This window comes from Ascaphus truei, chromosome 3 (genome assembly GCF_040206685.1).
Source record: "Ascaphus truei isolate aAscTru1 chromosome 3, aAscTru1.hap1, whole genome shotgun sequence".
Lineage (NCBI taxonomy): Eukaryota > Metazoa > Chordata > Amphibia > Anura > Ascaphidae > Ascaphus > Ascaphus truei.
The window spans coordinates 187,960,427-187,974,544 of record NC_134485.1 but is presented as its reverse complement, the minus strand read 5'-3'; the positions used below and the strand labels follow the sequence as shown (position 1 = coordinate 187,974,544).

The 14,118-nt window shown below is 39.8% G+C and overlaps 1 protein-coding gene across 4 annotated transcripts in view; it reads left to right on the top strand.

The window, feature by feature from the left end:
* Window positions 1-14,118, top strand: part of NHS (NHS actin remodeling regulator) — a 314,641-nt gene that overhangs the window by 241,375 nt on the left and 59,148 nt on the right. The window contains exon 2 of one of the 4 annotated variants that reach the window (XM_075589806.1): window positions 12,208-12,226. The exons of the other annotated variants lie outside the window; for them this stretch is intronic. Coding sequence (XP_075445921.1) covers window positions 12,208-12,226 — 19 coding nt within the window. The remainder of the gene's footprint in view (window positions 1-12,207; window positions 12,227-14,118) is intronic. 4 annotated transcript variants of the gene reach the window in all.

Genomic DNA, 14,118 nt, shown 5'->3' with positions numbered 1-14,118 from the left:
CACAGAACGGTATTGTCTATTCGTTTTTTCTTATTAAGCTTGGCTAACACGGTACAGATACCTCTACATTATATAAATATATATATATATATATATATATATATATATATATATATATATACACATACACACATACACACACACACACATACAGTGGCGGCCGCCTTTAGCCTCCTGCGGCTGCCACCGTGGGTTTTTTTTAAACGCGGCGGCGCGCGGCTTTTTGTTTTGTTTTCCCGCGCCGCAGGCGCTTTCAATGATAAGCGCCATTAGCGCTTATCTGATGAATGCGGCCGCCGCCGCATGGGAAACTCAGATACAAACGGAGAAATTGCCCGGATAAATCTGGGTAAGTGTTAGAATAAAGGTGGCTGCGACAGTACACACACACACATCCTTTTTGTGCTTTGGTATGAGCATAGGTATAGTGTTTTCATTGATTCATATGAAATTGTTTTCCAAATTGTTTCTTATAGTATTGTAGGTTAATCTAATGAAGTAGCAGACATTGGGGGATGGGGGAAAAGATATTCAGGATATGAAGTGCTTGAGAGACCAGATTGATTAAGGATACGTGCAGGTTTTACATGGGGGTAAAGGGGGGGAGGGGTTAAACCCACCAAAATACAATATGGTTCAGTATTGACTTTAATGGATACTTGTTTTGACTTAATCCTGTATGACTTAAAAATGCAGCATGGGCCAAACGTCAATTGATTTCTTGTTAGATGTATTGAATGTTGCAGCTCCAATTAGGAAGTGCTGAGCAGAATGAAGAAAAAAAATTACAATCCAAGATCACACATCACTCATGGTCATATTGTGGACACTGTCAAGAATAAATACTATAGTATTGTATGTAGGTGAAGGAGCAGCAGCTGTATTGCAGTATATAAGAAGTTAAAAGCAATATCGACATCATTATAAAGCTGCAATCAATGTTATTAAATGTTGAAACATTTTTGTATAACCTTTTTGACATTCTTACATTCTCAGCTTTCACTGTCATTTGTTTCAACGGCATGTGCTTGGATTCCCCTGGTCAGTGTTTTTCAACAGTGGTTCCTATGAACCCTTGTGTTCCGTGGGCATCCTTAAAGGGTTCACTGCAATTTTCAGCTAATTTCAAAACGGTACCAAATACAGAAGAATTTACAATGTATCTGATCTCAGACGCCTTATTAGAGAGGGTTGGGGTTCCTTACAATGCATCTGATCTCAGACATACTATTAGAGGGGGTTGGGGTTCCTTACAAAGTATCTGATCTCAGACATGCTATTAGAGAGGGTTGGGGTTCCTTACAATACATCTGATCTCAGACGCGTTATTACTGTAGAGGGGGTTGGGGTTCCTTATGATGAATCTGATCTCAGACGCGCTATTAGAGAGGGTTGGGGTTCTGCAGAATTTCACAATATAATTATAGTGTTCCTTAACCAAAAAAATGTTAAAAAAACACTTTCCTGAATTCATAACCAATTTTAAAGTTGTATGCAATTGCTATGAAATATTATTCGTCAAATTCTCCCAGCTTCAAATCTCAAGCAAACATGAGCACTAGATTTATCAAAGCAAAAAATATGCAGTACTTACTTTCAATTGGCTTTTCTTCTTTATTATGACTCCATTATGGGGGTGGGGGCATTGTACCGGTTTGCAGCCGGGAGACATTAAACTCTTTGCTGGCATTGTTGTGCATTGCAGCCACAAATTGCATCAGTAATAGCTTTGCAGCTTTTTGGGGGGTTAAATTGACACAAAAAAAAGCTATTTTGGGGGATACTGTTGCCTTTACCTCATCGAATACATATGAAGCCATTACTTCTCAACCCTATACCAAGGGAACTCCATCTAAACCACAATGTGGGGTAACTAGTCAATTTGAATAAACTCCTCACTCCTACCACACAAAGCACTTATCACCTGAGATCTGACTCCAAAAGACTGTCCACGGTCCCAAGGTTCAACAAGACTCCTCATACTCTTACTGTGCACCTCACCACTTGAACAATCTAGCTTAAACTCTCAAAGCTGCCACCGGGCTAAGTTTTTTCAAAACTACAGCTGTCTCGCTATGGTCTGTAGCTGTTACATACACCTATAACATATATTATCTTTAACTGTTCATGAAATGTCTTTAAATATAATGTATAACTCTGCTCATTCAACCATTTATTGTTATCATAACTGTGCCCCTGACATACTTGAAAATGAGTTACATCCTGGTAAAACTATTTATAAATAAATAAATAAATATCTAATTTACTTTACTGTACATTTATTTACTTAATAAGTAAAGGTGGAGTTTTGCTCCTTATTACTACTTTATGGGGTTCCCTGACAATAGAGTTTAAAAAAAGCTCTGATATAAACAGTAATTCAATCTAACCAAAACACTCATTATTTCGAGTTGCTCAAACAATGAGCTTTTCTCTTACACGGTTCAGACGTAGTGTGGCTTATGCAGAGAGGTACGGTAAGGACAATTTCGCCAGGTTTGTGGCAAAAATGTCCGCATTCATAGAGTTCGTGGCGAGAACGTGGCGGGAAAAGTCAAATCCGCCAGAATTATTTCGTTTCCAAAATTAATAGCCAGACGGGTGGCGAGAAGCGTGATTTCGCCATTATAAAAACACGCACTATTCCAGAAGCTCCGATGCGCATGTACGCGCCAATCGGAGCTACTATATGGCGCGTTTGTGTGAAATTTTCCCCGCCAGCAAAAGTTGGCTTTATTGTGGCCAAATACCGCGCGCCTCTGAATGCCGAGTTTCACGCCAAGTGAAACTCGCCAAATTAACAATTTCCTGCACACCGGGCAACCGGAGTACCCTGCATAGGACGAAATTAAATGCCAATCCTGTGGCGAATTTATTGCCGTTAAGCCTTTCTGGTACGTACCTCTCTGCATAAGCCCCAGTGTGTTTAAAAGTCCTGAATTGAAATTGTGATCTACTGAGAAATGTGTTCTTCCTGTCTGTGAATTTAAAATGTTTTATTTGGGATCTGCAAGTATAGCTCTATATACAATATTTGGAAGAATATGTTGAACACTGCAAAATAATATGGAGTATAAACAGTGCTCACATGAAATTAAAAATAGGCACTTTGTGTAGCACAGGTTCTCTATGGCAACATTTACTTATGCAGTAGTATATTGTAAATTACCGTATTTCTATTTTGAACATTCATGTATCTCAGGGCAGCTGTATTTAATTTTTGCAACTGATGTTCACTGGCATAGATCTAATCTGGCAACTCCCTTTTCATCCCTGGTATCTCTGTACATTTTTATTTGCTAGAATTTTGCCTAGTAATAATTCAGAAATATTTTTATTAAATGTGAGTAGAGGCAAGTGAAATACAGGCTAATAAAGGACATTAGCCAAAGTTGCATATAGGTGATTAAGTATTTTCAGGACACAATCTTTAGTAAAAGGCTGAATATTTGAATCATATAAAGATGGAGACCCACCTTCTGTGTGGGTGAAATAGACAATCACGTCTTAAATGGGTCGTACAGTCTTCTAAGTGGGTAACTGACTGGTCCCTGGAGGTGAAGCTGTGCAAACAAAATCTGCACCCCTAAACCCTCATCGGGAGTTCCCATGAATGTATTTCTTCAGTAAGACACCATAAATTTTAGAAAGAAGAAAAAAAAACTCACTTCATATCTTCTCCATCCACTCATGGAGCCTCTGCCTCGGCGTGAACAGCCGCCAATAGTAGAAGTCCAGAATCAACGAGAGAAACTGACGCAGCGCACAGCCATAGGAGCCAGGGTCAAGGTAAGTGTAGAAACAATATTCATTCCTTAAACATGAATAAAAATGATGCACAGAAACCCTGTGCCTCCTTTTATTCATGTTTAAGGAATAAAGATTTTTCCTACACTTACCTTGACCCTGGCTCCTATGGCTGTGCGCTGTGTCAGTTTCTCTAGTCAATAAAGGACATCATTCTTCAGCTTCGGTACTGCCCTACCTGGGTGCTCCACATTTCTCTGCTACAGTAGGTCAGCCAAGTAAGGTCCATTCTGTTTACTATGTGAAAGAAATAGCATCCCTTCATTTGTATCATGGCTCTACCTCCAGGACATCCCTGACTGAGCTGATCCAACATTGAATTACACCTTTAATAAACACATCTGTAGTGATAAAGAAGTCAATATGCATTATTGTACCATTACCTGCAGCGCTGAAGGTTAGTTATTGCTGCAAGTGTATGAATGAAAAGGAGAATGGGCTCCAAGGTCCCCCTAAAATGTGCCGTCCCTGGCTTTAGGTGTCCTGCCTTTCCCCACAATAGATACCTACATGGTGATTTGTGAGCCTTCTGTAACATTTGGAAGATAGCAAGTTGATTAAGGATGTGTTAGGGAACGGGAACACGCACAAACAAGGAAACTAAACAATATCGAAACATTCTCTACGGCAAAAGATGATTAGATATCAGTCCTTGTACAAGATCTCAGAAAATCAACATACTGCAGTATTCAGCAAGACTTAGGGCTGTTATATACTGTGTGCGGCCATGCGGGCACACGTGCCTGTGCGAAGGCGAGTGCACATGCCGCACACGTTTTATGTGTGTGTGTGTGTGTGTGTGTGTGTGTGTGTGTATGTGTGTATGTGTGTGTGTATAAATAAGTTTTCAAATAAATAAATAAATTAATCCTTTAATAATTTTTTTAATAACATTGTACACACACACACACATACCCACATATACACACATATACATACATTTTCAGCGGTGGAAGCGGCGCAAATTCATTCTTTTTCTCATCTTCCCCCCTGTCGGCCGGTTCCACTCTCCTGCCGTGCGCGTGCGGCACCATTATAGAATGGCTGACTAACCTCAGCCAACTAAAACTGCCGCGCGGGCGCACGCACTATAGAACCAGCCTTAGGCACAGATCCACAAAAGGGTGCTTAATATGAAGGCGAGTAAAGGCGTGCTAATGCTTAGCACCATATGATGTACGCAGCATTACATACTGTAATATAAATCTCTGGGACCTCCTCACCCACCTGCTCCTGGCATAGTCTAAATTAAGTGTATTTAATAGTTTTTGAAAGGTGAGGTTAATTGTGGGGCTTTCTTTATGTGTATGGATGTACCTTGTGTCATAAAAAAAATCACTGACTGCATCTGTTGAGTTAGCAGTAGAGTTCACCACCATGTGGACATTACACAAAGTCCTGTTCTGATTGTTAACTCATCCTTTGATTTACTGCACTGACTATAACAACGACCTTGGCCCATATTTACTAAACTGTGCTAGTCCATAAGGCACCTTTCACCACAGCTTAGTAAATATGGTCCATTACAGCATTTTCAAGTCAATGGTATGTAAGGTGTCTTCTGGCATGGTGTCTCATAAGGTGGTCTAGGACATTTGGCCGTGACCAAAGCAGCACCAGCGGTCCGCCACCACTACAACTCATTGTCGGGGCAGGCCGCCGCTTGAAATTTTGCTGTGCATGCTTCAACCCCCAATGCCATCTTTAAATCTCAATGTCCCACGCAGCCGCCGCACATGTGAATGTCCCGCCGCTCCGACCCGCCATCTTTAAATGTCGCACGGGACAATTAAAGATGTTGTATCGGAGTGGCGGTCGTGGGACTTGGAGCGGCGGGTGCATGGGGCTTTGAGGGCACAGTGGGCGCATGGGACTCTTTAAAGATGGCGGTAATGTGCAACATTGAGATACAAAGATGGCATCAGTTTTGGAGCGCAATCAGCGAAATGTCAAGCGGCGATCTGCCTGGCAGTGAGTTGCAGTGGTGGCAGACTGCCGCCGGCACTTTGGTCCCGGCCAAACATCCCATTCTGTCATAAGGTGGCATATCTTAGTAATATATGGTCCTTTGTTTTCAGTTGAAGGTCATTCTTTTAGTCGGTGCTAACACTTATTGGTACCGTACTATTTTCAGTTTGTTTCTTCTGCATTCTGCACGGGCTCCTTGTAAAATGGTCAGTGAGTTAAGGTCTTTCTATGCGACAGGGTTCATCTACATATTGCTTTCCACTGAGATTTGTCAATTCAAACAACAGTGTTAGAGCCCCATAATAATTACAGCAGACTGTCATTAGGCCCAGTAAATAGACCTCATTCAGATTAATAGGCATTAAGATAACTCTAATCTTCCGGATAAAACTTAGCAAAATTGTTTAACTTTTTTTCAAACTAATGCCATATAGTAGTGAACTGACAAAAATAGGAAACCAGTGTCTGGCTTGGATTTTAAAATGCATATATTTCCTGCCACCTTCCTCCTACCTGATATCTATTTTTTTTGGCAGGGCATTCAAGCTTTATCTTCCAAATTAAGACTGTAATTATAGTTTGATAAAGATCTGGCAATTCAGTGTGAATAATATGTGAAGGGTTGCTGGGTTACAGATGACTCTGGGTTATGGGGATGTGTCGGCGTGTTGAATACAAATGGACTGAGGTGATTCAGCTATGTTATCTGGACTATTCCAATAGTCTCTGATAACATAAGCAATCAAATGCTTGTTTTCCTGCTACTATTCTGGCAAATGATTAAAGATACTAAGCTATGTTTCTATGAATGAAGCGGTGACACACTAAACAAGAACAGCAGAGATAGATGCCTTGCTATGTAATGCAGAGGCCGGGATTGGTTTGGATAACAACCTTTATCTGTTTTTTGCACAAAGGCCTGGCCTCATTCCTCATACCTCTCCATTTGTGCAAATCAGGGAAGGCTGATTTTTCCCCCCCTCCCAATATAGCATGACAATTGTTATGGGCACAGTTACTTTTTTTTATTCTCAGCAACTTTCTACTTCCTTTTTCTTTCTTGGTTTTTATCGTCTGTAACTTTATTGTGTTTGGCTTGTGATCCCGTTTCAAAACTGTCTGTAGTGAATGTAAAACCACAGTAACCCGTTCAGGAGTTTGAAAGGATGAGACAGCTGGTGTTTTGATCGTGTTGACTGGACTTCCCAGACCTTTTAAGGCAATGTCTCATAGTTTGGTTACTAACTCATTAATGCAGCAATCCACTCTGCTTGCAATGTTATTTATTTTTTTAAAGCTTTCCTGATCCGTGGTCCCCTCCCAGTTCCCAAGTGCCAAATGAGTTTGTCTTCCAATTGTGCAAGAAAACCAGGTGGATACACAATGGCCAAGGGGTTAGGGCTCGCTCACGCAGCCATTAGAAAGGTGCAATGTCATCAGGAGTTGAGGCTGGGCTGTCTATTGGTGACCCTGGCAGCCATGTTTGTTGTCTTTTTGTAACTAAACTACAAAAAAAATGAAAACACTTTTTACCGAAAACTGTGGGTCCCAGGAGGTCAGGGGGCAGTTGCTGCTTTAATTAAAGATACTAAACATGCAGGCTTTTGTAAATATATTTTAGTATACTAAGAACTAAACATTTTAGACATTCAATTTAATATAGGGTACTTACTTCTGTTACTTGTTCATACAACTATTTTCCGTATAGAATGCACTACAAAGATAAAGCATAGAACACTCTTACACTCCTTCTCAGTTGCCTTGAGTTCACATATTGTAAAACACTGAAGACACACAGGATTTGGGCACGATGATAGCCTAACTTATCTGAAGTAAAAAGATTGGACAACTGAATAACACCATCTTTACAAGTCACCCGTGTAAATGCTATAAATGTACCTAAAATAAAACATTGACTGTTAAGCTTTCAACCATTAATTAAAAATAATAGTGTAACACATCATAACATTTATAATATGTCATAATAAGCGCATGCAAAAAACTCTTAGAGAATATTCCTTTAAACTGCTTAGAACATTAAGAGAACATTTGAGAAATGAACTGGTAAAGCCTCTGTTTCCCTTTAAAGGATTGAATCCATGTAATCTAGCACATTTATTTGACGATTTAGGCGTTTCCTTATATTAATTGATAATAACGTAACATTTGACACATCATACAAGTAATAAGTCTTTTCAGGGAAAAATTGCATGAAGAAAGCTAGAGTGGGGGTGTTGGGGCAGGCTACAGGTGACCACTTATCATGGAGAATGAATGAAAAGTCAAAAGACCATCCTTAGACAACTATTGTACCCTTTGGTTAACAGTGAAAACGTCTTTCTTCTAACATTAATAACTTAATGCAGCGTGGTAGGTCAGCTGAACTGCTTTATGGCACTTATACCGCTCACTGAACTCTCACAGGCCGGCACGCTGCCCTTAAGACATTTTATAAGGTAGATCTTCAATAATGGTCAATGCATTCTTAATAGAAGAGGAGGTCCCGCCCATTCTATTCACGTCATTGGTGAATGTGTCACAACCACCCAACCCAAGTCATCCCGGATGTTAGTGCTGCATGACCTCTAGCAAGGGGTCAATGTAATAAATCAGTATGTGGGTAAAAGAGAGTAAACTACAGGGCTGTATTGAATGAATTAATTGTAAGGTGCACATTTTTTCTTACTAACTTGTCTAAACCCATATTCCTAGCACTACGGTTCAATTACAAAGTTTCCCTTTTTTTGCTGGCTAAGCTGCCTGCTTGATTGAATTTGCTGCAGCTTGCTAAAGAACAGAACCAATCTGAGAGAAAAGCAGCATGGCTATGCATACATTATTGAGTATCTCAAAGTCATAAGCATGTTGTAGTCTTCTTCAGTGCTTTCTGTCACACTGCATTATAAAAGGCAGCCTAGTGGTAGGATAAGGGCAGCGTAGAGCTCAGGGAAAAAGAAAAAAAAGAAAGAAATATAAAAGGAGCTGACACCGCTGTAGCTGTTTTGTTTTACGAACGCAGCATCTCATGTCCCAAGGGGAAATGTTTTTCTCTCTGAAAATGAACATGTTTAATGATACTGAATATACCTACATAATTCTGCCCTCCCCTGTTCTCTCATTTCAGAAACACAGGGCTTTTTATCCAGCAGATATTTTATACACTTTCCCATCCTTTGTATATATTGTAGTAATGATATATAGTTCAATAAGTATTCAACATTCCATTTTCTGCTGTGTGTCAGACATAGTGAATGTATTTCTATGTTTGATACATTAAGTCTGGCTTGGTGGTTAACATTACATTAATAACACAGCGCAAAATAAAGGAGTATTTCAGTATTGGCTGATACCTTTTTTTATGTGGACTAAGACTTGATATTTTAGGGCAAGCTTCCTTTTGCTCCAATCAAGCAATACTGAGTCAGAAAAGCTTAACAAACATGTAAAATCCAAGATAACAATATAAGACACATGAGGTACTGTAGAATCCAGACGAATGTCAGAGAGGCACGGGAATGGTAAAAACAGGGCAATACATGAAAGAAAGGGGACAATAAGAAAATGTGGAATGCATGGAGCACCAAGCATACCATATAATTATCCTATGTACATGATAGCCCGTATTTACTATGTGGTGCAATTTCATACGGCTCCATCCCTGGCAGAAGACATCTTTAAGGTCCATTATCTGGAATGGCCTGTAATGTGTATTCCGGCATACACCTTATTGTTTGATTGTACAAATGACATTCGTTCATGAGAATGGTATCTCCATAAAGTACCTGAAGATGGTGTACCATGATTGAAAATAGTTATTCAATGCAACCGGCCAAGTCTAAATATAATGTAGCTTCATTCAATCACTTCTATCATCCAGAGGTTAGAAAGAGCTTTGCAGCAAATGCTCCAAACAAGATAACAAACACCCACGGCTACTCATGCCGGGGACTGTAGGTAACTGTGTACTATGTGCACTTGGATACTGTCTTACCTGCCTAGAATTTGCAACCGCCTTAAAGGAGCAGTGCAAGTGATATGTTTTTTTTTAACATTTCGTTTAATAGGGTTGAAGCAGGGGGTCTCTGGAGCCGAACCGCCTTGATTTCAGCTTCTGGGACACCCTGCTTCTTGAGATACTTACCTACGTAAGTGCTGCCGGCATCTCTGCGCAGTTTATATGTCCTGGTCACACAGGCCAGTAGGAAGACACAAGAGATGACATCACTGCTTCCTATTGGCCCGTGTGGAGTGAGACATTTAAGCCGCCATTTTGATATCCCCACACAGCGCAGCCGGAAATGCAGCCGGAAACCTACGGAGGTAAGTATCTCGGGAAGCAGGGGGTCCACAGAGCTGAAGTCAACGTGGTTCAGCTAAGGAGACCCCCTGCTTGAAACCTATTTTCTTTTTAACATGTCACTTGGACTGCTTCTTTAATACTGTATAGATATGAATGTTTACATATACTTAGGGAATGAGAGAAAATCCTGCAATTTTATAACCCAACAATAAATATTAGTGGCCATTTAGTCATCTCTGAAAATCTGTGAAAATTGATAGCAGAACATATTTTCTGCTCTATATTAAAGTGATCTAAAAGGGTATTCAATCTGGTAGATACAGTCCCGGTGATTATTTAGAACTGCTAAAATTGTTTAACTATTAAAACATAATTTAAAAATCCGACATATTTTCACATGAATAGGTGTGGTTTGTGAGTATAATATAAGTCTGTAAAGTAGCTAACAGTGATTACCACTGGGTGAGATAGAAATACCTCGACTATTGGGGGTACATAAATCCCAATATGTCCATGCACTAGGAGAATTACTGCAAATATAGTCAAGAGAAAAAGCTATATTTAAATCACAGCCACAACTCACTAGCACCCTTGTCCCTCACAATTTCTCTCTTACATGTGGAGCGTGTATACGTTCTATCTCCACACTGTAGTATTAGGGTATTAATGTATACCCTGCCATTAGCTCCTCACTGAGGCATACAGGTGTATTTTTAAACCTTCAAATACAAACCAGTGGTTGTGCACGACCTGGGGGCTTGTTCTTTTCTCCTGAGGAGGGGGGCTTCCTTTCTCTATTCCCCTTAGTGCACCCATCTGATGTCACATTATGTTGTATTATGACATATATTAGGCTGAGCGAGTGATACGTGTCTGGAACAAAAACAGGCTTTTCTTAAACAAGTGGGAGTAGAAATGTCATTGCAGAAAGAAACATAACAGAAGGATGGATGGGTGGCAGAGTACTTACAGATTTTTTTATGTCTGATTCTCTGTGGCACCCACTATAATGGAAGATGTGGGATCAAACAGGGATATGAAATGATGTGGTGAGTAACATTCCTACACCATCGGTGCACCTCTCCCCTGAAGTGCTATGGCGTTTCTTACTGTTAGTAAGTGCCAAATGGTTTATGCAAAGAGATACTTTCCTGTCCAAATGATATTTAAAAAATGGCAAAAAATGGGATTTGCTTAGCTGCTTAAAAAAACACAAACAAAAAAGAAAACACAAGTGCACCAGACAGAGCTGTGGGGGAAACCCAGAATACACAGCAAAAGAAATAGAGCAGAAAGACTTCTTGCTTGGCCTTTGTATAGTTATTATTAGAACAAACACGCTTGAATGATCTAAGAACCTACACTACCTTCCAGCATTTGGATGCCGCACTGGCACAGCATGACTACGTGGAGTACCCACACCTCACACACGCAAAGATCTTTATCAATGAAATACGCTGTTAACCCGTTCAGTGCGGACCCTTCCACCCCCCAGAAGAGGGGAAGTACCTACCTTTGTCATAAATCTTTTTCACTGACTGCCCCACACCTCTGGAATGCCCTTCCCCTCAGTACCCGACTAGCACCCTCTCTATCTACCTTTAAGACCCACCTTAAGACACACTTGCTTAAAGAAGCATATGAATAGCACTGTGGATATTCTGAACACATGATACATAAATCTTGGCCCCCTGCAGACGCACTTACCAGAACTCCCTCCTACTGTCTCTGTACGTTCTCCCTACCTACCAATTAGATTGTAAGCTCCTCGGGGCAGGGACTCCTCTTCCTTAATGTCTAAAGCACTTATTCCCATGATCTGTTATTTATATTATCTGTTATTTATTTGATTACCACATGTATTACTACTGGGAAGCGCTATGTACATTAATGGCGCTATATAAATAAAGACATACAATACAATACAATTAATGATATCTCACTACCTCAGCATTTGTATGTGTCCTGTTATGTCTGAAGAAAAGGAAACAAAATGTATTTTTTAGTTAGGGTATTTTATATAAGTCTTACAGCCTCAATCAAGGCAGAGTGCTTCTATGGCTACTTAATACTTTCTCAACATTTGTTTCTTCTCTCTTTGCCTCATGATTCCTGAACATCGATCTATAAAGACTTGCAGAAACCTGACAGGTGATATTTACCTATGTATTTATGATTGAGAAAAGGAACGTGTAATGGAGGAGCCATTTTAATGTGCCCCGTAAAACCCAAAGAAAGTTTTTTTTTGTTTAATAGAGAGCCTAAGGGATTTTACCTAAAAATTAAACTACTACAAATAAGCAACCAGTATTTAGTACATGTGTGTAAAAGTGTCTTTTTCATTATGATTAAACGTAAATTCACCTTTAATGCTTATTAGGTCTAGAAAGCTCTGTCATCTCCAGAGCCTGACAAGATAAACATAGTGAAAATCCAACTATTTATTTTCTCCCTATGGTGCTTGACAGGTCCGGTATATTAATGACACTCCTCTCTCTGTATTGTGCCATGGGTTTGTAATTGTGCAATAGGGCATTAACTTCCAGTGACACCTCCCCTTTGGGGTCTACTGAGGCATAGTTTGATACCATCACAAACTCCATTAGAGGGCATGTTCGACATGTTGGGAAGATAGAAAAGCCCAACCATTTTCAAGTGAGTTGGAAAAGAAAAAGATGGCATATTGTGCTGTTGCAGCTTCTGATCAAACTGGTTGGCATATAGATTTCAAACCCCGTGTTGGACAGCAGGCACGATGTATTATAAATCCATTCTATCAGCACGACACCGCAGTACATCTGTTGTGAGGAGCTCACACACTGTCTGATGGCCACCTTTAAAAGTTCCCAGATTGCAAAGACAACTATTTTTTTAAGGTTTTTGCTTTAAAAATAGTATAACAATATTAGTTTCGTATTTTAATAATAGTAAAACAATGAAGGTATATGCAGATGGTACTCGACATGGGAAGATAATATGCCCAAATGAGCAAGAACCTGCCTATATACAGGCATCTGAGAAAATGGTGCTGGTTGGAAGACATGCATGTAAAACCATGTATATGTAAAAGAGAGTTGATGTTTTTAAATAGAAGTGCAGCATATGCATATTGATTTGAGCTGGAGACAAAAATTGATTCATTTCCATCTAAACATGTCAGGTTTACAAATATGATAAATACAGTACTTTGATACTTTTAGTATTTGAACTATGAAAAATATGATGGACCAGTCAAAGGAATTCAGTGTTGACTGGACTAAATGTCTTGCCTATGCCGTGACAACACATTTATATATACACATACAAGTGTAGCCAACGTAATTGCACCCGTAAACGCGTTAATGTTGTAAAAAAAAAAGAAAACGCTTTAATGACGCACATGGAATGTGTCATTTTCCACTCGCCAACATTTGTTTCAATGCTGCCACGTCAAATCTCACTTTCAACTTTGTGCCAACTTTGATGCAGAGCGTCAAGTTAACAAACGTAATATCATTGGCTGCATCTGTACGTACGTACATATAAAAATACTGTGTATACTGTAATTGTGCAAGGAAGAAGAGAATTCCCTCTTTACATTTAGTTTTGTAAAGCAAAAGATCAATTTCTTATCAATCAGCACAGTATGGACACATTTCTTTACCTTTACTAGCAAATAAGAGGAGTAGCCTGCAAGACAAAAAGGAAACTTTAGATACTCTATCAGCTATTCAGTGTGTCAATTCACACTTGTAGAAAAACTAGAATGAATTGATTTGTTCCCTCCTTTGTTGGTTTTGGTAATGGCTTTCTAGCCAAGTGCAGAGAGAAGCGAGATAAGAAAATGACCCCCGTGATCCCTCCTCAGGCGGTCCAGTTTGTAAACACCCCTAGTCCATGAAGCAGAAGTTCCACAGCCTGCTGCAGACTATGGCATTTATCGCTTAATTAACACTTATACCTTCTACGTACGCTCCATTGTGTCTCCATGAGTCTTTCAGGTTTGGAGCTTGTTTATTATCTGACATTGTCACTGCTGAAATTGGAAGCATAACACTAGTTTG